The 24,330-nt window shown below is 39.7% G+C and overlaps 1 protein-coding gene across 1 annotated transcript in view; it reads right to left on the reverse strand.

Annotated features, from left to right (window-relative positions):
• adam19a (ADAM metallopeptidase domain 19a) overlaps positions 1-24,330 on the reverse strand; it is a 197,598-nt gene that overhangs the window by 63,885 nt on the left and 109,383 nt on the right. Inside the window, exon 4 of the mRNA XM_073474423.1 lies at positions 8,237-8,318. Within this exon, the coding sequence (XP_073330524.1) occupies positions 8,237-8,318 (82 nt within the window). The remainder of the gene's footprint in view (positions 1-8,236; positions 8,319-24,330) is intronic.

Here is a 24,330-nt window from a genome sequence, read left to right on the forward strand (position 1 = left end):
GCTTCATATTTCATGTGGGAGAAAGCTTTAAAAAGCTATGATGATGCAGATTATGCAGACACGCCTCCGGTGCAGCCAACAATGAATTGATCTGCTGGATTGACTCAGCAGTGTTTGTGTCCCTAAAGCCGGCCACGTGCTCCCGTTTCATGACTACAGCTGCCGGTAAAAACACTGCTCATTGTATCCGAACAATGAGTATGATGAATCAATAAGGATATGCAAAGCTCCTTGCAGTGTGATGGTGTGTATATGAAGACTGGAGCTTGGGCCACTCACTCATCATGATGAGGACTAGAAATATATTTACCAGACAGACAAAAGAAGCAGAACTCGAGGAACTGTAATATTAAGAAGGCAGGCTGCACAGGTGTGTGATATGTGTGAGTTCAAAGCAGTTCAGGTGGTGCTGGGGTGACTCACTGCAGGAGTCTTGTTATCCTACAGAGCAAGTATTTCCATATTGCCTTCACAAGCAGCATCATACGTCATGATAAAACACACTGCTGTGCACTTCTTTGTCAGAGTTTGGATGTCACATGACAGCTGATCTGTTATTTTGTTTCCCTCTATTATTTCCTTAAAGCTGCTACATTATAACACAAATGTTAGTGGAAGTCATACAATACAATATACAACCATTTGTATTCTTTCACCCAACTAACCACACAGAACTGTAGGAGTGTAACAGTTCAAGTACCCATCCTGAACCACTGTTTACAGGGCGCTGACATTTGTACTGGCTTCCTTTGGTTCTGTTTGCCCCTGTTAACCAAACCACCGCTGAATTAGCTTCATACATTTAGTAACATGATTATGTAACCCTAACCCTAACCCTGTCGGACAGTTACTTCGCTTAACCATGCTAGCTGAGTTAGCCTCTAGATCAGAGGTGTCCATCACTACAGGGGTCATCTTAAAAAATACAAATCAATTTGCAGGCCAGGTGAACAGGATTGAGTGTGCAGAACATTAAAGTGGAGTCCCCTCATATACCTGAAGTATCTAAAGTTAAGCACCTCCTCTGATGTTACTCTTTCTGTAACAAACGTGGGCAGGTAAAACCTAGAAAAAGTGGGCGGGTCCAGGGAAATGTCCCCAGGTAACGTTTTAGGGGCAAATCACCTTTTGAAATGCTTGTTTCCGGTCACTTTTAAGTGTATATTTCTTTATCTGGAAACAAAAGGTTGGCTCGCACACTGCAGGGCTTCATAATCCTTTATTTAATGCACCAAAGTAGTACCATTTGAAGCAACAGTGCTTTACATCACACTTGGGCATTCTGCAATGTCACTGTAGTCTGATTGATGAAGAGCAGCATCACTACTTTGGTGCATTAAATAAGTGGATATTGGAGCCCTGCAGTGTGCGGCCCGTCTTTTTGCTTCTTGTTTTGTTCATTTTCAACTCAGCACCTGCCCTTTTTGGTCTGAATGTGCTTATAGATGGAATGGTGTGAACACCATCTGACTGTTTTCCTACTTTTAGGACTAGGGTATGTAGAGTGGGAGATGGCAGGTAATCAAGGGAAAATGTATTTGGTCATTTTCATAACAAAGGGATGAATGCCATAATGTGACAGTGAGAACGGCCAATGAACAACCATAACATTTTTCAAAATAAGTAACAAAAACGGCATCTTTAAAGATTTTTTTTTGAGACTTTACCCACAAAACTGAGTATATACCAAACTTTTTGTGTACCGGTATACCCCCAATGGACTGTAAACTCAAGGCCAGGAGTAAATGTGAAACCTCAGATTTCAGTTCATTTCTCTGGGATAAAGAGAGGCTGAGTAAACAAATGACTTTTAATACTCTAAAATGAGTTACCTAACTTACATAACTTGTACAATGTAAGAACAAAAGGAAGAGAAAGAAAAAGACACATGAAATTAAACATTTTCTACTTTAAAGCACAAAGGTATCATGCCTTTCATGATTTTCAGAAGCAGCTCTGCCTGTGGGCCTAAAGACCTACAGTTAATGTTGAAAAGAGATTTATCACCACAGGGTTTAAATTAAGCCTGCATGTTGATTTCTGACTGCTCAAAATACTCTGTCAGCTTATCAGAGAGTGAAATGAGCTCTTTCATTTGAACAGCAGCTGCAGCGGTGAGTGCCCCGTCAGAGCCAACATACAGATCAGCTGTCAGTGAGAGCTGTCCCTGCCAACGCTCAGAGATTAGTCTGGTAACATGGATGTGATGTGGATGCAATCCAAGGGACTGGCCCCGCCAAGTCTAGTTTGAACTGTGTGGGGAATAACCTGCTATCTGTCCATGTCACATACACAGACAGTTGGTACAGTGAATATGTGTGCAGGTTATTCTAACGTATAACTCTGGAGGACACTCAAACTACAGAGGCTGTCAACACACATCTCAGTCTCTTGTTTTTGTCTTTACTTGTTTTCTCTTGGACATGTAATATTGTATTATTTATGGTAGTGTGTGAAATACTATACTACATTCAAATTTTTCATGCTGTCTGATTATATCTAAATTAATTCTGTCTCCAGAAGTGGATCTATCAGTAACATTTCCTGTGTTGCTCCTCACCTTTCAGTATTTCAAAAAGAATAGATTTTGGATATGTACATTTTGGGACACCACAAATTTTACTGTGATGTCTTCGAGTGGGTCACATGTATAATTAGGAGGTCTCGGACCCCCTGTATTTTGCACATATGTACTACCTCAGCAAACTGTTAGATTAAAATATGTGTTCATTTTATCACAACAACGGCCACTTCAAAATATGCTTCGACACTTTTAGAGATAGGATGACCCACAAGGCAGACAAGATAAGCTGGTCTTTAAGGAAGTTAGCAGGATGGCTCTGAAGGTGACCGACTGGTTAACGTCCTCCATGGTCTTATCTTGGGTAATTTACCTGTGCTACTGATGACTCCTGAGCATTTTAAACATGATAAAAATCCTTTTGGAAGTTAAACTTTGGTTGCAGAGGTTAAATCTAAAAATGTGTTGTCAAATGCCAAATTAGTTTGGTTGAAGTTAGTAGGTTGACGTTTTCATTGGGCAGTTGCCTCACTGTACCGCTGCCTTTTTTATCTACAGATCTGCCTACCTGGCTGCCTTCAGTGCCCTGTCCCTATTGTGGACAAGGTGATGGTGTGTTATATATTCAAGACTAGAGAAACTGAAAACGGGTCAGATGAGAGAGGTCTGGCTATGTGAGACTAGTGTGAATGCCACACACTGATGTAACGTAGGAGAAAAACACGACATTAATTAAATTTTGTTGCGCATGTATGACTGCTGCATATATAACGTTAACGTACAGCAGTTACCTGTCTTGTCAGTTTGTTTACTTTAGATTAAGAGGATTTAGATATTTTCAGCAGAGGTGGCCCTCAAATGATGATGATTGACTCAGAGTATCCTCCATGTAAAATTGTGACATACTCCCCCGCGTGGTCAGTGGAGGCTGCGCAGCCATCAGCAACCATCGGATCCAAGTTCAGACAATAACAACAGTTTGTAGAAGGTCCTATTGGCGACCTCTAATAGAAACATAATCTGACATTGAACGCCAGCTCACCAAGCCCTCACACTGTCTCCCAGCCCTCAGGGTCAACAACTGCAAACATATTCCTGTTTATCTGTCCAATATATCATCATCACTATTGAAAAAATCAATAACAACAGTCACCTAAAACTAGATTTAGAGTAGAAGTGTTTAACCTTACTGAACCATGTCCAACAAAGAGGCTTCCTTTGGGTATTTGCACCAGCTTTGGTTTGCTCAGACTTGCAGGGAAACTGAATGAACTGAAGGCATCCTTTAGTCTTTGGTCTTTGGACTAAACTAAGAGTTTAGTACAAGATGTAATCTTCAGTTTGCAGTTTGAATTCAACTAACTAATTATCACAGCAAATTAATTGTTTCTAAAATAAGAAACATGTACAGTGTGGGAAGACTGTCTTTATCAGTTTATATTCTGATGAAAGGACAGACTGTCTTCTGCTACAACCTTAACCACAGAGCAAAGCCTCAATTTATTCTCTGTGGTGTGGACGAGGCTAGTGAGGTGAGACGGTCAGGCTCTATGAACCACAATACAAGCAGAATCAACTTGAGAATGTTCACGTCATGCAAACTGATCTTAACTTGAGGCAGATGTTGTAACACATGCACTGTTTTTAATAAAACTGATGTTTCTTTTGGCGGATATCACTGCAACTCTCACAATGTGTTGCATTGTGCTCTTTGTTTCATTTTTATCTAAAACGTTGTCCCTTTGTTTGTGTGTTTTGCAGGTCATGCCACCTATCCATCATCAGCAAGAGAGCCACAAAACACTTGTCACATGATGGTGGAATGAGATTTTTTGGGCAGATAGCAGTCAGTTATAGCTCAACCTGTTTTCAGTTTAGGTCATGTAATACTAAAAATAACACAAGTACAAAGGCATCAGTGTCCTCACAACTATAACGCTCTACCTGACCCTCGAGCCTCAGTTGTGCACATGAATGGATCTGCGGTCGTGTTAGCAATAATACATATAACGTCCTGTTAAGACTTTCAAAATAAAGCTTGCTTATAAACATCTCACATATTATGACACATTATGACTTTTAGACTGTATCATAAGCAGTTTGGTTAGGTTTAGGCACCAAAACTACTTGGTTAGGTTTGGGAAAAGACCATGCTTTGAGTTAGGGGTAACTGCAGTGTCAACCCAACCCCCAGATTCCACCAGGCTGCGGAACTGATCGTGGCCGTTCTAGTCAATGCTCGTGTTTTCACCGGCTGCGCCATGGTATGTTTCAGCAGCGTCCCAGCTCCCTGCTCTGCTCCACGGAGAGTACGCACAAATTCTATTTTTGATGGAAGTGGACCGCAGCCGCATCAATCTGCACAGAGCAGATGGAGCCAGACAGGAAGTCAGACAGCAGAATGGCATGGTGTATCCAGTCAACTCTCAAAATAAAAAAACTCTGTGCAAACTCTGGATCTACAGCACAACAAAGTCAGAAATATTAACAATAAACACACTTAAGACAGAGAAATAATAAAACGGTTCAGCTACGTAGCCCACACAACCACAGCAGATATCCCAGAGGGATATGAAGTTGTGTGGAGGACGGAACAAAACAGCGTAGCACACAGCAGGTAACAGAAAAGTGCCCCCTGGAATCAAGGGGTTGGAGTCAGTGTCACTGACCTGAAACCTAAACTAACCATTGAATTTGAATTGACTGTGATTTGTTTGAAGAAGTTATTCATTTAACTAAGCAAAAGCTGGCATAACCGGGCGTGCAGCACTGCAGCCAATAGTCTACTGATTACAAATGGGTGGATTTTGGTTCCTATGATGTAGCACTTAACAGTCAGAGTGATCAAAGGGCCAATCAGGGTGCTCAACCACCTCTAATCATCAAAAACTCTTGAGATGCGAGAAGTCTGCAAAGATCCTGATAACTTGAGTCTTTAAAGATGGAAATCAAGTGACATCAATGGGTGTTGCATCAAGGGGATTGTGATACTGTTGATGAAAGACCAAAGTCATAATCATCAAAAGTTTATTTTTCTGAATTTTAAATCTCGAGACAATGACCTCAAAAGTATTTTGGTGTTCATGCTGATTTGAAGTTAAAACATTCAGAAGATGTCACTGCATAAAGAGTAAAGAGTTTTCTGAGTAAAGGAAGATTATTTGAGAAAAAGAGCAAAAAAACCATTTTACCATCAAAATGTGACACACACATTGCATACCTGATAGTCTTAAAGAGTAATTTAACAACAACAACAACAGGCTTTGGACCCTTGTGTCAAAACAGCAGGGAATAAGATGCTGCAAATCTACCATATTAAAAATTACATTTCCACATGGATTTTTTTAAACATTATTGGTCCATGTTTGTATGTTTAACATTAAAAATAAACTTAAATTCACGTTTTGAGGGGAAACAAAAACGCTCCCCTTTCTGCCATGCCAGAAGATTTGAGGGCTTTATATATCTGACAGCCTCGTTTTGCTCTGTATTATAAAGTTCCCCTTTCACTATTTCATCAAAATGTGACCTGCTGGGAGATGCTTGTTTGTTAATAGTACATATACGAAGATTTCAGACTTTTGTGATATACACTGGTGTAACTTGCACCATTACACAACATATAACTAAATGCCACATACAAATGTAATGCTCCAGCTGCAATCTGTGTGTTGTTCTTCATGTTGCTCAGTTAGGCCATTTGACACTGTCAGCATGCGTGCAAAATGGTATTAATGTTTGTGTGTGTGTGTGTGTGTGCATGTGTGTGTGTATTATCCATGACTGAGATGATGTGTTATTGTGTGAGTATGCGGCATATGTGTGTAAGTGTGTGTGTTTGTGCATATTTTAATGGGTCAATGTGTTTTATGGATACAGTGCGTTTGTCTGTGTGTATATTAAAGTGTATTCAGTTATAGTATTGCACACATCTGTCACACCAGTTTTACATGTATTTATATACATTAGTGTGTCTGTTGTTATCATGTCTTTCTATTGAAGCTGTTTTTAATGTTGTGCTGTGCAGGTGTGTGTATGGGCATGTTTCAGAATTGAAAGTAAGCAGCATGATGCCGGTTTGGGCTCTGTCAGCAGTTCTCAGTCTTTCATCAAACTTCTATTTCCTTGAACACACTTTCATCGCGGCTGACAAGCCCTGCTTCCAAAAAGGCCACACACAGCCTGTCTGACACATGGCCGACAGCGTTAATAAAGTGCTTCATAATTTATACATTACTTATAGCAACGGCCCTCGCACCACTATGACATCTCCCGTGTGGTCATAAGAAAAATGATTAAAGACAAAATCCATTTTTTATAGTGTATGACTTCAATCTTCAGTGTTCAAAGCACTCTGGGGTTATTTTATTACAGTATGAGCTGCTGGAATTTTCTTACTTTGTGAATTTTCTACCAAGCTATACTTTAGTTAGTGATTTCCTACAGAAAATGTTTCAACAAAGGATTCTCTGGACTCCATAAGTGCCCCTCTTGGTTATGTAGTGATGAGTCCGCATGAACACAAAACTTACCAGAGGCCACATGCAACACCGTACTCTTTATTCTTTAAAAACAGTTGAACCACACTAGAAGTGTGAATGTGACCTTAACAAAGTGAAACATATTTCTCCTTCTCCTCCTTTCAAACAGCCATCACCTTCACAGAATGTAAAGAAAACATGGCTTGACTTTTCCTTTCTGTAGCAACAACACGCACTGACTTTGCTGATCTCTACGAAGGAGTTGTTGGACTAAATTCCATTTCCCAATACTTTTAATTAAGTTTGAAGAATATCTAATAAAGCCATGCTTTAATTTTAGTCAATGCATGTGATTAAGGGTGTTGATGTACTGTTCATTAATTTAATGTGAAAACGACTTTTTATTTACATTATTGTATTTGAAAGACAATGTAAGGCAATATAATCATGACAGTTATATGGCAGACTGGACTTTTGCATTTTAATGTGAATCCCATGATTTCATTTACAATGAAAATTAGAATAAAATATATTTTACCCCAGATAATTTTTTAAAAGATTGACTCTGATGCATTTCACAAAGGTAGCCTGAGAATCCTGCCATATTAAAATATTTCATTTTCTAGAAATAAGCAACAATTAAGTGATTATCCAACTCTAAAATAACTCACAACACTTAATTTACCGTTAAATTTTCGAGTCTTTGTGGTAATTCGCATTTTGGCATTTTGTTTTATTTCAATATTGGCAGTCAAATACTTATAATACCATAAAAGTGACATTGTTTGAGTTTTGTGAGAAAAAAATATTAATGCTGCAATTTCTTTTTTGCCTTTTTTGTCGTTTTTTTGTCTTTTTTGAACAGAAGTATACAATCTTTTATAACGTCCTTAAATTTCACATTAAATGCCAAATCACATACATGCATACACATACGAAAGGTTTTAAGCCTGCGAGCTGATGTGAATACCATACTGAAGTGGCTGCATGTGGACACACGAAGTAGGGTAAACATTAAAACACTCTCATGCAGTTCAGTGTGTAAGTGGTTTAAGTAAGGTATAGTTTAGGATTAAGAAATGACTGGAGTCAACAAATGTCCACATAATAAATAAAATGAGGATGGACCGAGAACTTAATGAACGAGTGTGCCAGTAAGTAGATATCACAAAAAGAGGGGGAGAAGAAAAAGAGCTTTCTGCAGCCTTATTTTAACCTGCTGCTCCATACTCACAGTGTAATTGCTATTGGTCACAGTCACTGGCAGATCATCTTCTGTGTAGTAGGTCTCGGTAAAGTCGGGACCTAAAAGCTCCCTGGGAGAGAAAAAGAGAAGAAGAGAGAAAATTGTTGGCAGGTGATTAGATAAGATTGAGCTTTAATTATCCCTGTGTAATTTAGGTCTTAGCAGCAGCAGATAAACAAAAGGACAGAACATAGAAAATGAGTCTGGGGCTAGAACCTTATAGAGCAAGTCGTTGGCAAATTTAAGTTCCCTTTTTCTGATCTCTTTCATTGACCATTTAACGCTCTGGGAACCCTGTGTTTATCCATTTTGATGTTGCTGTCCAGTTGGGTGAAAGTACTATTATATCCACCGTAACCAAATGGAGAAAATAAAGGCCAAGTTGGCAGTAATTGTTCCTGCTCAGGCTTGTTTTATAATCAGATACTGTTGTGAAATAATAAACAGCATCATGCAGGGACACAGAGGCAGTTTTTTTTCTTCTTTAGTCAGCTAATGATATTAGCTGATGACATTGGCTAATGTCATTAGATAGCTTGTGATTGACAGCAGCTGACTGGGTGGTTGTCTAGCAGTAACAAAGGACATTTACTGAGCTGCTTCTTGTGCAGAGGTAATCGCAGTGTGGTTCACCTCAGGATTCAAAACAACATTGTATGTGTTTGAGTTTACTGAATTAGAATTAGAGCTGTACTGAATACGTACATTTTTTTAAGCTTCAATCATGATATTGACTATTCTAGTTTTAAATCAATATTCAAATGGTTTTTCTTTTGCATGTCTGTTATCCTGTTTAAGCCTCTGCACAGTTGCAGAAAAAGATCAGGCTACACAGAATTAAGTAGGTGGTGGTGTATCACACATTTTGGCCGTGTGGAGGCGAGCTGTGGAATTAAATGGCAAATTACCTGCAAAAGAAAAGGTAACGATTGCCAGCATGTTTGTACTGTTAGCAACCAGGTTAGGGTGAGGATATTGGTTATTTTTAGCACGAGTTGCTAGCTCGTATGTTGTTGTTTCACCTAGAAACAGGGATTTTAAAAACAGCAACATGCAGGTAGTGTGGGAGGGGGGGGGACCGACAACTGAAATTGTTGGCTGATGGCTTTATACCCACTACATCTGGTCAAACTATCACTGTTAAAAAAATCCACTTCTGGATGTAGATTTGTGGTTCTTTTTTGCCATGATGCTCTCCTCAAATATGGCTAAGCTGGGAGAGTGATGAGACAGGCTGAGAGTGTGTTTATTAATCACCACACCTTCCGATCTATATTCCACTCCACCTAGCACTTCTGCACCTGCTGCAGCTTGTTGTCATGCTTGCACGATTAAAATATGGCCCGAATGTTAGACTTTCCTCTGCCCATTGGCTCTCTTTGCACGCTAAAGGTAGTATGGGTGATAACAAGTACAAGTAAACTAAACAGACAACACACAACCTCTTTAAATATGTCTGACAGAAACCGGTGAGCCCATTCACTATTACCATGAAATCTCAGAGTAATGACAGCATTTGCCTGATGTGTGAGACCTCATTCTATCTCATTCTACACTCGCCTACTGAAGCTCTCTGCTTTGAAGAAAATGCAAAGTCAGACAAAGCTTCAATGATATTCATAACTTCTTTCTTTGCTTGCTGACATCCCTGTATGATTTCTTGATATTGCCAAGGCTGATTGCAAAAAGCATAATCTCCTCCAAATGAAATGTTGGATCAGCAGGACCGGAGTCTTTCATGTTGATGGAGTTGGGCATTGATAACAGAAAGAGACAGAAGGAAGAAAAATATCCCAGTGCCTTCACTGTGATTGTATCAAATGTGATTCATCTCGTAGTTACTTATCTCATGCAAATTCTTATCTGGTGCAACAAAACTTTTCTTTATCTGCACTTTTGTTGCTGCTTGACTGAAAGACAGCTTGCAGAGGGCCAGAAAAGAAAAAGAAAGGAGATCATTGTTTGATTTCTTCTAAAAGGTCACCTTACAACAAAAATGCATTGGCTCGATTTTAGCCTGGAAGAGAAAAGGTGACAGTTGTCATGCCTGGCGATGAAGGAGTCGGTTGTCAAATGCCAAGATGTCCCTGGACGCTTGAGTGTTACAGATGTATAGATCAGTGGTACCATGAGGACTTCTGGCCTATTCTGCCTGTCTGTGGCTGAATTACTGACCAGGCAGGAGATGCATTCTGGCAACAGATCCATGAGCAGAAATGGGCAAATGGAAGACTGACATGAAAAGATGAGCCCAATCTCCATTTGGTCCCGGGGGCCCTATTGTATTATTCATTGAGGGAGATCGTAATGGAACATAATCCAGCTTTCTCACCCATTTTACTGCAGACAATTTGCTCTGCAATATAAAAAGACTGTCTTACGTGGCAGTCCTCTAAAGTTAATTCGATTGAAGCTGGTGGATAGACAGCAGTGTGTGAAATCCAACTCCATCTTATTCAGGACAGTATTTACACAGCATTTTCATCAAAGGGAGAAAGGAGAAAAAGCTGATTGCTTTTCATGGCAGGTGACTGTTTTTCGAGCTGGAAGGATGGTGGAGAGACTAAGATCACAGTCAAATATCTCCTATGGCTTAATTAAAAACCAGCAAAGGGTGAGATTAACTCTGAAAACCTTGAAGGTTAGCAAACACTGGTGAAATGTTCCCCCAGAGTGACCGCCCACAGTATATGATAAATCATCTTTCATGGATCTGGAGAAACACAGCAGACACTGATTAGTGTGTGATCACCGAAATGGTCTCTAACTTCAGCAACCCTGGCTTGAAGGACTACAAAGATACTAAAAGACAACAGCCACCCAGCCACAGTCTGTTCACCCTGCTGCCATCTGACAACAGATACAGAAGTATCTGCTGCTGTACCACCAGACTACAGAGCAGCTTCACTCCTCAGACTGTGACACTCCTCAACTCATCCTCAACACTTCATCATAAATAGTTTTTTGTTCATACTTTATTATTTCGTAATATTGCATAATGACAATTGAATTCATGTTGAATCTTGAATATCGATAGAAGCTGTCAGGCTATCAGGCTAAGTTTAGGCCAGTGTTCATCTGCATACTTCAGGTTGGGGTCTACAGTGTTTATATTTCTTTTCAATAAACATTTCATATGGCCATTGCAGTTTAACTTTGTTTTGTTGCACTGCAAATAGATGTGCAAAGTAGCAACATCAAGCCACTTGCCTCAGTAATAAAATAGTAAACAGAAGCCCCGGTATTGAAAGATTCTTTAGTGCTGCGTTAATGTACAGTTTATATTCTGTGATCGGTATATCAGCGTCTGTGTCTGCAGAGTAACTTTTCATACTCGGGTCAGGGTGTATCAGGTCAGGTATTCAGTGTTGATGGTGAAGCCTGTGGCGACGGGGAAGACTGTGCGTTTCCAGTCCGGCTGTATAACTCCATTTCTGTACTTGATCTGTAGCAAAACAAACGACCGTTGGTGGAATTGAGACGGAGAAAACAAGAATGACAAAACTGAAATGTGAATGATATTTTATACTTTTAGTGGCTCTTTGGGGGAAAACATTGGGCCATTTCTCGGGTGTATTTTGAAATGTCACATTGCTTGAATGAATAGAACATATATGGAAGAAAAAAATGACCAATTATATTTGGTATCAAGTTGAGTCACTACTCTCCAGAAAATGTGATGATTTCATGAAGTTCACCAAACTCTCATTATTCTTGTGGTTGATTTTTCTTCATTTGCTCTGCTAGATACAGACCTCCACCTCTGTAAGGCAGGAAGTGTGCAGACCTCACTCCGCCACATACTGCATGATGCACTATCGTCTACCATGAATGCTCATTAAAAAAGTGCCAGTGAATGTGGAACAACTCATCAGCAGCCCTGATACTGAATAATTACACAAACACACCCAGCCTTTTTCTCTCCCTCAGAGCATCAGCTACAGAGCCACACAGTGTAGCTGGGGTCAAACCACTGTGCTACTTCCAAGAATAAAAGTAATGGGCTCTCTTCGAGGCAGAAGGAAAGCAGACAGGCAGCTTGGCTTTGGTGTGCTGATAAAATTTGCTCTAATGAGAAGGCCGAGAGGATAAACAGCTGGACACAGCCATGTGTGTTTGTGTGTGGACGTACTGTAGAGGACTGTGTTTTTATACCTATGATCTTTTCTCTTTTGGCTTCTGATTGTTTAGCAAAGCTCCTATATCTTGGTTAAACAAGCTATAGGAGAAACCACAAAGGGAGGGGAGAAGAGAAGCAAAACAAGAAATAGACATATGGTGAGTGAAAGGAGGGATGTTACTGTCAGAGCTACGTGGAAAACCAACAGGGAGGCTGTTTTTCAGATCTTGCTGCAGAGATCCCCTACATGGTTTTCAAAAGCTGTTTGTGTGTGATCCTTCAAGGACAATACTGTTTTACAACAGGAAATATAACTACAGGCCATTTAGCATTAGGGTTTGACTAATCAGCGATTCATTTAATAGGGTTAGGATTTAATGTCAGGAAAATGCCAAAACAAATAAGGGTCCAGACACACCAAAAAATCATCAAAGAACACCAATCAAGGCAGACTGTTGCAATGCCTAATGTTGACTCACTGTTGTGTAGCTCTATCTATGTCTGTTTTTCTTGCACTTCTGATACGGTGCTATATGAGCTGTAGTTTAGGCCGGGTTTTCGCGGCTGGGTTGAGTTGCCACTGGTCTGCCACCTGGCCTGTCCTCTCTACCTAACTAGCCCAGAGACACTGCAGCTATGACAGCAGAAGAGGTTTACTGGGGATAATGTAGCTCACAACCTCCACAATCAGCTCCACTGGTGGCTGTTTGTTTTACAAACCAACTGCTAGAAAAACACAAGCACAACCCAATAACACCAGACATGAGTTGTTTTTGATTTTTATTGCCAAAGTAATTTGACTTTGCGTAAATTTCATAGCATAAGATACGTAAGTGACATACCCAAATGTTATTTTAACACAGGAGTGATTGATTCCCTAAACCTAACTAAGTAGTTTAGGTGCCTAAACCAAGCAAATTGCGACTGTTTGAAAACAGTCATAATAGGTCATAGTATATGAACTGTTTGTCAGCAAGGTTCATTTCCAACCGGACTTTGCAAGTAGTTTTTGTACCTAACTTGATCGAGTCCTTCACGTGCAAAACTGATGCTAGAGGGGTAAAAAAAAAGCATCTTAGTTTGAAGCTTAATTGAGCGAGCTGCTTTATTTGAGGAGCTGGGAGTGAGAACATGTTGCAAATTCTTGTAAACCTTCAGGCTGAGACCAGCAGCCCTTACTCACTTTATCAGCGTTACCTATCCAGGAGTAAGACCCTTGACTAGAATAGCCGTCTAAACAAACACATCACATGAACATGACTAATAGTTGATGACTGAACCATTCTTCTGTCAGAGAAGGTCTTATTAAACAGTCATGCCCATGGGCTGCTGAGACATAGGAAAACAGGGAATACCAGAGTCAGTGAATGGCTCCATCGAAGAACAGCTCTTCATTATTGTACTGATTTGCTGAATGGAACAATCACTTGCTGAATATTAAATACAGTAAGGGCTTGAGGCGTATGTGCTCTCAACTGAAGCTTTCTGAAGGGTTACCAACAATAAAGTCATGCTTTTGTTAAGCAATAAGATATAACAACTGTAGCTTAGCTTTAGCCAGACAATTTGCTTTGTTCAGGAGAGAACAGTGCTGTTTTTAGCCTCATACAGCCATAAACCAGGGAGACAAAACTTACATCCTAAGACAGTTTATGTGTTTACACACTTATATTCATTGTAGCTCCCTAGAGAATGGATCGAGATGAATTTAAAGGACAAAGAGGTAGATGTGTCTTTGGTAGCTTCCATGGTGATATCCAAGGGGCTAAGGCTGAAGTGAGTAGTTCAAAGCTGCATTCATAACATTAAGAATGGAATTCTAAATCAACATTCGAACGCTGTGCAGTGTCAGTATTTGACGACAAGTCAAAGCGACTCAACAATCAACTATCTTTCTCCAGAATCACTCACCTTGACTTGGTGGTCTAGCAGCAGGTCTTACATCAGCATACACAGACACAATACAAAAGATCTATTTCTATTTCTTCTATGGTAAATTTCTTAAGTCGTTACAAAAAGAGATCATAATATGTACCTGCGTATGCTCGAATGAATCAATCCGATGAATCACTTTATTCAAACTGAGGGTTTTGTTCGAGGATTTTCCTTTAGGCTGATGACATCATAAAGACTTACTTAATTCGAAAACCTCACTAGAGTATTTTTTTAAAAAAAGGTCCAGGTAACATTTTCAACTAAAATAAACTAGACAGTAATGAAGAGTTAGCTTAGAAGGCTACATATCTAAGGTCAACATACACAAAGGAGCTACATTACAAAGGCACAAGACAAGAAAGTAGAAGGTTGTTTGCTGAAGTCCCGACTTCGCAAAACAACAGCAACAGCAGGAGTTCACACACATTCATCTCCTGTATATTCATAGGTACCAAACATACCGTTTTATTAATTGTTATTTGGCGACTAACAGCTTTAAAATAGCCAGACTTATGTAAGGCTAACAGGACAGGTAATTAAGGACATTTTGACAAGATAATCTCAGGGTCAGGATCAGGAATACAAAAACAGAATATATATAGATATGACACCACTGACATTCAAGTAAATTGTTTTGCTTTTGCATGTCAACATACAGAGTGAGAGAGCAGGAGGGAGAGACCATGGATGAACAGACAGAACAGGAAATAGGGAGAAGTGAACAAGCAGCTGCCATGTTCATCACAGCTCACAATAAACACACAGGAGAAAGTGCAAACAGGCTGGGTAGAGGTGAATGCAGAGAGAAGGGTGTCATGATTGACAAATAGCCAATCACGTCACTGGTTTCATTGTCTGGAAACTCTGAGCCAATGCTACAATGCTGAAAAGAGGCTTGGGTTAATTTCTAATTATTAAAGTCCCGGTGAAGTTGACTGTTTTGGTGCACTGATGTCATTTCGGACAATAAAGTGGAATCTTAACTGTAGAATTTCCTGCCTCCATTAAGTACATGTCTTTGTCAACTGTCTAATAATCACGTTTGAGGAATTACTGCATAAATATTATGTCATTGTATATATTCTATGCATTTAAAAATATAGGCTGATATATTGATGTCAACATTTTTTTACTCCCAAATATCCGCTGCACTGGACACCAAAATACCACACGGGAAGTTCAATGTCAGGAATATACCAAACCTTTGGAGTGCTTTTTGTGATGGTTGTTGTGCCTCCACAAAAATAGGGCCCAAAAAGTCATGTGTTCTGCAATGCTTTATATGCTACAATCAGACAACACAATATTCTTATTAGAGCTGTCAATGATTTTAAAAAATGTATGTAACTAATTGCAAGCTATGTGATTCATAAATTGTAATTAATTTGCACGTGCCATACCAGTATTTGATATTTTAAGCTTGTAGTTCTCCAATGGTTAAAAAATTCCTTGCCTCATATGTTGCACAAAACAGTGCTCCTGTTAACAGTTCCATCTGGGCAATTTTTTGAAGCCCCACTCTGGTTTGTTTTGATATTTTTATGATCTTTCCTGACGATGTTTTGTCATTTTTGAGCTTAAAGTGACTACGAGGAAATTTCAGTTTTTGTTGATTCTAGCAGCCACTTTTGACAAAAGCTGTATGACACCAGCGCCTGCTGTTGTAAAGATCTTTTGCTAGCGCCACTAAAAAAAAGTTCCTCGTAGTAATTTTAAGCTTATAAAAAATTACTCTGAGCCTAAAATGGATTGGACTACAGTAGAATCTGGGAGTTTTATGTCATCCATCATCTATCCATCATTGAATATGAACACCTGCACGTTTCAGCTGACTGGAAGCAGGGGGAAACAGCTGGGTTTTTCCAGATTTTATGGTTTGTGGAGTGTTGAGCATGAGTTGAGGAGTCTCACAGTCTGGAGTGAAGCTGCTCTGTAGTCTGGTGGTACAGCAGCAGATACTTCTGTATCTGTTGTCAGACGGCAGCAGGGTGAACAGACTGTAGCTGGGTGGCTGTTGTCTTTTAGTATCTTTGGCCAGTCTGCACAGTGTCAAGTAAATGACTGAATGATTGATCAACTCCTCCTTGCAGGTGTATTTAACACTTACTGACTGTGTATGAATTTACATTTTCAACAACATTCAACCACCTTATATTATTAGATGTATCTACAGATTTAGTGAGACAAAGAATCAGAAGTCTTTTCTGGGAACTGAGATTGCCAGTAAACTATGAAATCATTCTTGGAGAAAAACTAAACTTCAAATCCACCATGACCTCTACAAACAAAGTCTTTGTAATTTTAACCATGGGTTATTCAAGGCTAGACAGCAACACTTTACTGAAATGATTAATAAGAACATCAACAACACTCGTGCTCTGTTTGCTATGGTTGATAAGCTTACAACCCCCCCAAAAGAGATAGCTTCAGAACTCTTTTCCACAGAAAAATGCAATGAATTTGCTTACTTCTTCAATGAAAAAATCAAATCCATAAGGCTAAATATCAACACAAATCAGCAAAATAATACAATGATGCAATCCCTAAAATCACCTAGGAATAAATCAACGGTAATGTCAGAGTTTAATACAGTTGACCAAAAAACCTTAGAAGAAACAGTTCAGCATCTTAAAACATCGACATGTTGTCTTGACACAATACCATCTGACTTTTTTAAAACTATTATAAGCTCTGTCCAAACAGATCTGCAACAAATAATACATTTCTCACTTCAATCAGGCACGTTTCCTAAACCCCTGAAAGTAGCTGCCATCAAGCCACTCTTAAAAAAGAGAACATTGGATACTACCATTTTAACCAATTACAGACCCATCTCAAATCTTGCCTTTATAGCCAAGATCGTTGAGAAAGTGGTTTTTAATCAACTCAGCAACTTCTTGAACTCCAGTGGACTCTTCGACAAATTTCAATCAGGCTTCCGACCTCACCACAGTACAGAAACAGCTCTTATTAGAGTGTTAAATGACATAAGGCTGAACACTGACTCAGGCAAGGTGTCAGTTCTGGTCATGTTGGATCTCAGTGCTGCGTTTGACACTGTGGATCACAGTATACTGCTGGACAGGTTGGAAACCTGGGCAGGACTCAGCGGGACAGTCCTAAAATGGTTCAGGTCCTACTTAGAGGAACGGAGTTATTTTGTGACCATTGGTAGTTATCAATCCGATCGAGTGGCTATGACGTGTGGAGTTCCTCAGGGGTCAGTCCTTGGACCCCTTCTGTTTAACCTGTATATGCTGCCTTTGGGTCAAATTCTACAGAACTCTAATGTCAACTATCATAGTTATGCAGATGACACACAGATATATCTTGCACTGTCTCCAGATGACTGCAGTCCAATAGAGTCATTATGTCACTGTTTAGAGCAAGTCAAAAATTGGATGAGCCAAAATTTCCTTCAGTTAAATCAAGAAAAAACTGAGATCATTGTTTTTGGAAATAAAGAGAAGAGGGTTGCTGTCAGTAAACATCTTGAGTCACTGTCTCTAGAAACTAAAGACCAAGTCCGAAACCTTGGCGTGCTGATAGACTCAGATCTGACCTTCAACAGCCATATCAAATCAGTCACCAAATCAGCCTTTTATCAACTTAAGAACATATCCAGAATTAAGGGTTTTATGTCCCAAACTGATCAGGAGAAGCTGATTCATGCTTTTATCTCCAGTAGACTAGACTACTGTAACGGTCTTCTGACTGGTCTCCCCCAAAAAAGCATCAAACAGCTGCAGCTCATTCAGAACGCTGCAGCTCGAGTTTTAACCAGAACAAAGAGATCAGATCACATCACCCCGGTTCTTAAGACCTTACACTGGCTCCCAGTCAGCTACAGAATAGATTTTAAAGTTCTGCTACTGGTTTACAAATCACTGAATGGTTTAGGTCCAGAATACATGAATGACATGTTAGTAGAGTACAAACCCAGTAGAGCTCTGAGATCTACTGACTCAGGTCAGATAGTGGAGCTCAGAGTTCAGACCAGACATGGTGAAGCAGCATTTAGCTGCTATGCTGCACACAAGTGGAACAAACTACCAGCAGAACTGAGATCAGCCCCAACTGTAAGCACTTTTAAATCCAGGTTAAAAACATTTCTCTTTTCACGTGCTTATAGCTGAGAACTTAAAACTTTATCTATTTTCTTTTATTTTACTTTTATTTGCTCTTGCTTTTAACTCTGTTTTCAGTGTTTTGTTTGTTTTTATTCTGTCTTATGCTTCCTTTTTTTTGTTTTTTATGTTTTGTCTTTATGTAAAGCACATTGAGTTGCCTTGGTATGAAATGCGCTATATAAATAAAGATGCCTTGCCTTGCCTTGCCTTGCTAATGCATAAAGGAAGTGAGAACTGAAAGGCTGAAGGGTGTTGTTCCTTCTCCTAGTCATTTACAGACACTTGCCATTGAGATGCTGTTGTTATTTGAATCTACCTTGATGCTGAGAAGCCGGAAGTTTTAATACACTCTCCAGCGTGTGTTAAAATAACATCTTTACTATCTCTGCTTGGAGTGATGCCTCACTTCTCTGAAACACAGCAGCTGTACCAGTCTGGTCAAAGTGTGACACTGCGAGGATGAGGTTAACCACAAGCCCTGACAAGTAACCTGCAATGTAAAACTGAGACAAATGTGGAACTGAATCCTATCTTTTACCATAGATGATCTCATTTTGTAAGTGCAACTGAAAAATCACCTATTGAACTGACTATTTCAAAGAAAAAAGATGTTGTTATGTGTTCCTAAATTTCAGAAATCAGGAGGAAAGTTCCCTGTAGTGACTTTAAGCTGATAAAAAATTACTCTGACCCTAAAATGGATTGGACTCCAGTACAATCTGGGAGGTTTATGTCATCCACCAAACTTGGCTTCTCTGGTGTACAGTACAGTTCATACCTATCAAGATGGTCACTGTGTCAGATTAAATAATTATAGAATCATCAATTGTCACAAAATAGCAGGAGACAGAGAGCAGTTAATAATGGCTAAAATATCTGGACCAACAGTCTACAGAGTTTAAACCCAAAGTGGGAATGCAGTCTGAAGGGCAGGTGGACGATTTAAAAAGTGCAACAGGAAGTTCCAGGGTTGATAGATTTCACTGAAGTGGGTTGATGTTAAAAGTGAGTGACATCAAGCTCTCTAAGTTTAGTATTTAGGTGCTGCTGTATCACCACTATTCTACAATTAAAGTAATCAAGACATTCTTCACTCCCTATTAGCTGGCTAGACAGGGGACCAAACCAAGAATGTATGGTTTAAAAAGGATTCTCGATTGTGACCCTGTTTAGTGATCAATTCAGAGAAATAAGTATTCATTGAATATGAACACCTGTACGTTTCAGCTGACTGGAAGATGGGGGAAACAGCTGGGTTTTTCCAGTTTTTATGGTTTGTGGCGTGTTGCTGATGAGTTGAGGAGTGTCACAGTCTGAGGAGTGAAGCTGCTCTGTAGTCTGGTGGTACAGCAGCAGATACTTCTGTATCTGTTGTCAGATGGCAGCAGGGTGAACAGACTGTGGCTGGGTGGCTGTTGTCTTTTAGTATCTTTGGGCTCTGTGCAGACATCTCACTTCACTGATGTCACTGATGCTCTGTAGATGGTACCAGTGATGTTCTGGTGGTTCTAATCACCCGCTGTAGAGCCTTCCTGTCCTGGACCGTGAAGGACCATGCTAGTTTGTGACGTTTCAAGTCAGAATGCTGTTGAAGTTGACAAGAACTTGGCACACAGCTAAAACTGACCAGTAGAGAATCTTTTTTGTTTCAGTGTATACAAACAAAAGTGTTAAAATGAGTTTGTGGTTTCAGGGGGAGTTAGGTGATCGAACTATTTCTTGGTGAAAAACAGCCAAGTGCAGTGACTTCCTGGAGTTTTTCTGTACAGGGTTTGACATTGTTAGCCTACAAAGGCTCACAATGATATTGACTGACTGGGTTTTCTCCCAGTCCTCCCAGTTACCACTCTGTCACTGAGAACATGGTTATTTTCATCATCAATGAATCTACTCATTATTTTCTTGATCAGTCGTTTGGTCTGCACAGTGTCAAGTAAATGACTGAATGATTGATCAACTCCTCCTTGCAGGTGTATTTAACACTTACTGACTGTGTATGAATTTAATTCAACCACCTTATATTATTACATGTATATACAGATTTAGTAGGACAAAGAACCAGAAGTCTTATCCGGGAACTGAGATTGCCAGTAAACTATGAAATCATTCTGCTAATGCATAAAGGAAGTGAGAACTGAAAGGCTGAAGGGTGTTATTCCTTCTAGTCATTTACAGACACTTGCCGTTGAGATGCTGTTGTTATTTGAATCTACCTTGATGCTGAGAAGCCGGAAGTGTTAATACACTCTCCAGCGTGTGTTAAAATAACATCTTTACTATCTCTGCTTGGAGTGATGCCTCACTTCTCTGAAACACAGCAGCTGTACCAGTCTGGTCAAAGTGTGACACTGCGAGGATGAGGTTAACCACAAGCCCTGACAAGTAACCTGCAATGTAAAACTGAGACAAATGTGGAACTGCGTCCTACCTTTTACTATAGATGATCTCATTTGTAAGTGCAACTGAAAAATCACCTATTGAACTGACTATTTCAAAGAAAAAAGGTGTTGTTATGTGCTCTCAGGAATGCAAGAAGCAGCTGCAGACTTGCTTTAGGATATTTTATATCAGTGTTAGCTATCATTTAAATGACTGTAAACGACAGTCTCTCAAGAGTTATTAACTGCATGCTCTTATTTTGCACAGCAATAAGCAGACCAGTGTAGGTTTCAATACAGCCGATCAAGACTGAACACAAGTCTACTGAGGAAAAGTAATACATTCTATTCCAGAGAAACTACATCTGAAGAGATCGGAGGATTACTTTTGATCTCAAAGAGCTTCAAATTCTCTGAAGAAAATATTAATTTTAGTTAGAGGGATGTGATGAGACCAACAGTAAATTTACATAGTAATTAGCTTTAGCTATTCATAAATGTTATAGAGATGGAAGACATTTCCCTAAACTCTGTAATGAATTATTATGTCCAAAGACAACAGAATCTAATTGTATTTTAGTCTGGACTAAAGTGGTGCACTGACTGGCAGACACACTGACATTGCAATCCTTGGAATCACACTGGTAGCTGGTAAACTAAGGTATGTTGTAGAGAGGTGTTCACGTTATTCAATTTTGCCATCAATAAGGGCAAAGGGCAAGAAATGCTTCTGTTAGCTGCCATTTTTTATTTAAAAAAAAACATTAAAAAACAAACATATTTGAATGGTAATGTCAGCATTCTGTTAGTACAACTTTGTTTTTACTATAGTTGACTCCCGGAATTCGTTCCGACAGCCCTACGTACTGTGTTAATTTCTGGAAAACTGGTCTCAGTAGACCGCTGATTGATAAAATCGCTTTTCGCCAGCTCAGGCGTCTGATGCCTGGTGGACAAAACAAGCCATTGGAATTGCCCTCACTCCGTTTTTCCACCCCTTTCCATTGTACATGAATGTAACGGTCTTGGACTGGCATTGATCTTTGGACAGCTTTTTTGGCAAGAATAATTGTGGACTTCTGTCTGTTAGCTTGTCTTCAAAACTTTCCACCATTGTTGCTGCTACTTAGATGCCTACTGACCCGTGACCTCACATCTCCATACTGCCCCTACACTGGCCCTACGGTTCATGTGCACATTCAATCCTGCATATGTATAACATTCATTTCTGAGGACATGTATAAAACAATTCTCCAGACACAGGATAAGCAAGGAAGCTGTCAGTTAGTTAAAGGTCAGTATATCGCTTTGTCTGAAACTCGGCCATGTCTGAAATTTGGGGCCTGGAACTGCTGCGTTTAGAACTTCAGGAGTCCTGTGGTTCTGCAGATCAATGATTGTGAAAAAGCTGCAAGCAGCGATACCTGCAGCCAAGCAATCGTCCCGACCTGAACAGGCACACTTTGAACAGGCACTGCTGGACAAGACTCTAAGGAGGAATGCAGTCGCACCTTCTCTAGCTCTCCCTGGTTTATCTTTCAGTTGAGTATTTTGTTCCGTCTTCAGTTAAGAAGTCATCTTGTACTTTTCAGTGCAGCTGAGGTTTCAGAACACTTTAAGTCATGATGACAGCTGACAGGATTTTATGGTGTGCTTTGGAGCTGCAGATTACAGTTGTGGGGAGAGGACAGTTTGTCTTTTCCTGCTGTGTCCTTTTGTTTGGGCCTGAGGGATTGTGGGGAAGGAAGAAGTAAAGCAATGGTCTTGAAAATGGGTTTAGAAGTAGCCATATTTTCAAAAATTTTTTTTTCTTTATAACCCTAAACTAATTTCGAAGCCCATTAAATCATCCTAACAGACTTTATGTATTATTATTCACCCTGCAGTGCCTTGGTCAGACCTCTGGTAACACTGACACAGCTATTAGCTTCAGATAGCTTGTCTCAATGATCTGGTTCCATGTTTATGTTACTGTGGAGGTACACAGTACTTACGCAGATTATGCCATGATGATGAATACAAATAGTCGATAAAGACCACGTGTTATGATCAAAAGCTATGAAACAAGAAGTCCTTCCTCATGGTAACAAAGAGAAACAAAGATTAGTTTTTGAGTATACAAAAAGTAGTAGTATTATATGTGTATGAAAGTATACCATTATAAGGCTCAGGGTGTAGCGGCCAGCTCAATCAATGTAAAATCACACAGAGGGCATCAAAAATCTCCATATACACTCAGCAATCAGTTAACAGTAAAATAAGGCTGGTAATGACGGCTGGTCTGAACTTGTGAGTTGAGTGCAGTAGAGCAGAATCTTAACTTTCCTTTACCAGGGTGACTGTATGTCATCATGGCTTGACTTGGCACGATGCGGCTAGAGCAGACTAAAAAACCCTAATAGATCCTCAGGGACTATTGATCCCCAAATTTATTAAAAAAAGCGATCTACCCTGACAAGGAATCTGGGGACATAACACTCCTAAATCACCTGACAAAACCACTGCCAAAGGCCCTGCCTGTACTAATTGGATGGATCATTGCTCTCTTCTGTCACCACAGTGGAGAGGAGGTTGTGTGGCTCGGGCACCACAGCCTGCTCAGTCGTCCTCTGGATCCACATTCTTCACATCTATTCTATATAATTTTCTTCTGTCAGATATTCTGGCAATGAAATCTGTAAGCTCGGTGATTTTGTTGGTCTGTTCTGTACATGCGACATCTACAGGAGGCCGCTCTCCATGTCCAGGGTGGAACCAGAAGTCAACAGTGAGTTATTTTAACTCACTAAGTCATGTACAAAATGAAAGGTAAGTTACTTAGGGAATGTAGGTACGTTTGTAACTGATGTAACAGAAGTAACAGTCATTTTAACACAAATCACAATGTTTTCCTGAACCTAACCAAGTAGTTTTGTTGCCTAGACCTGGTACGCTGCAAGGTACATGTTGCTTTGGCAACAGTGATATATGTCATTTTGGGTGTTGTCAGCAATCGACCTATTCAGTCATTTAGGTATGAGGATGTGTTGGATGGTGTGTGAGTCTTAAAATCAAAGCTTTTCATTTTTATTCTGTTATTGTCTGTTATTCATAATTCATCTGTGCAGTTTCTTCAAAAAAGGACAGATGTGTTGCAGTCCTTGTTGGGGACACTATGACAAAGCTGTCTGCATATAGAAGTCATTTTTTTCTTGGTCCCCCACAGTGAGCCCAGGTGATGCCGATGACTGCAGAGCGGTTGCCGCCAACTCATTTATATAACAGTTGAATTATGCTGTGCTCAGACGGCATCCTTGATTTATAATTCTGTTCTGACTAAAGCTTTTGTGTTTTTATTATCTACTTCAAAGCAGCATTTTGTTCTTTTCTATGTTGTGAATTGCTTTAATCATTGCTTTCCATCTGTCAGCAGTCTGAAGCAGTTCTGTAGACCAGACTATTGTGTCAATTAGAGTCAAATGCTTTATTGTACTAATGTAACAAAAAGATTTGTATTCTGAAAGTTAGGACACTACAAAA

Source organism: Pagrus major, chromosome 10 (assembly GCF_040436345.1).
Source record: "Pagrus major chromosome 10, Pma_NU_1.0".
NCBI classification, from domain to species: Eukaryota; Metazoa; Chordata; class Actinopteri; order Spariformes; family Sparidae; genus Pagrus; species Pagrus major.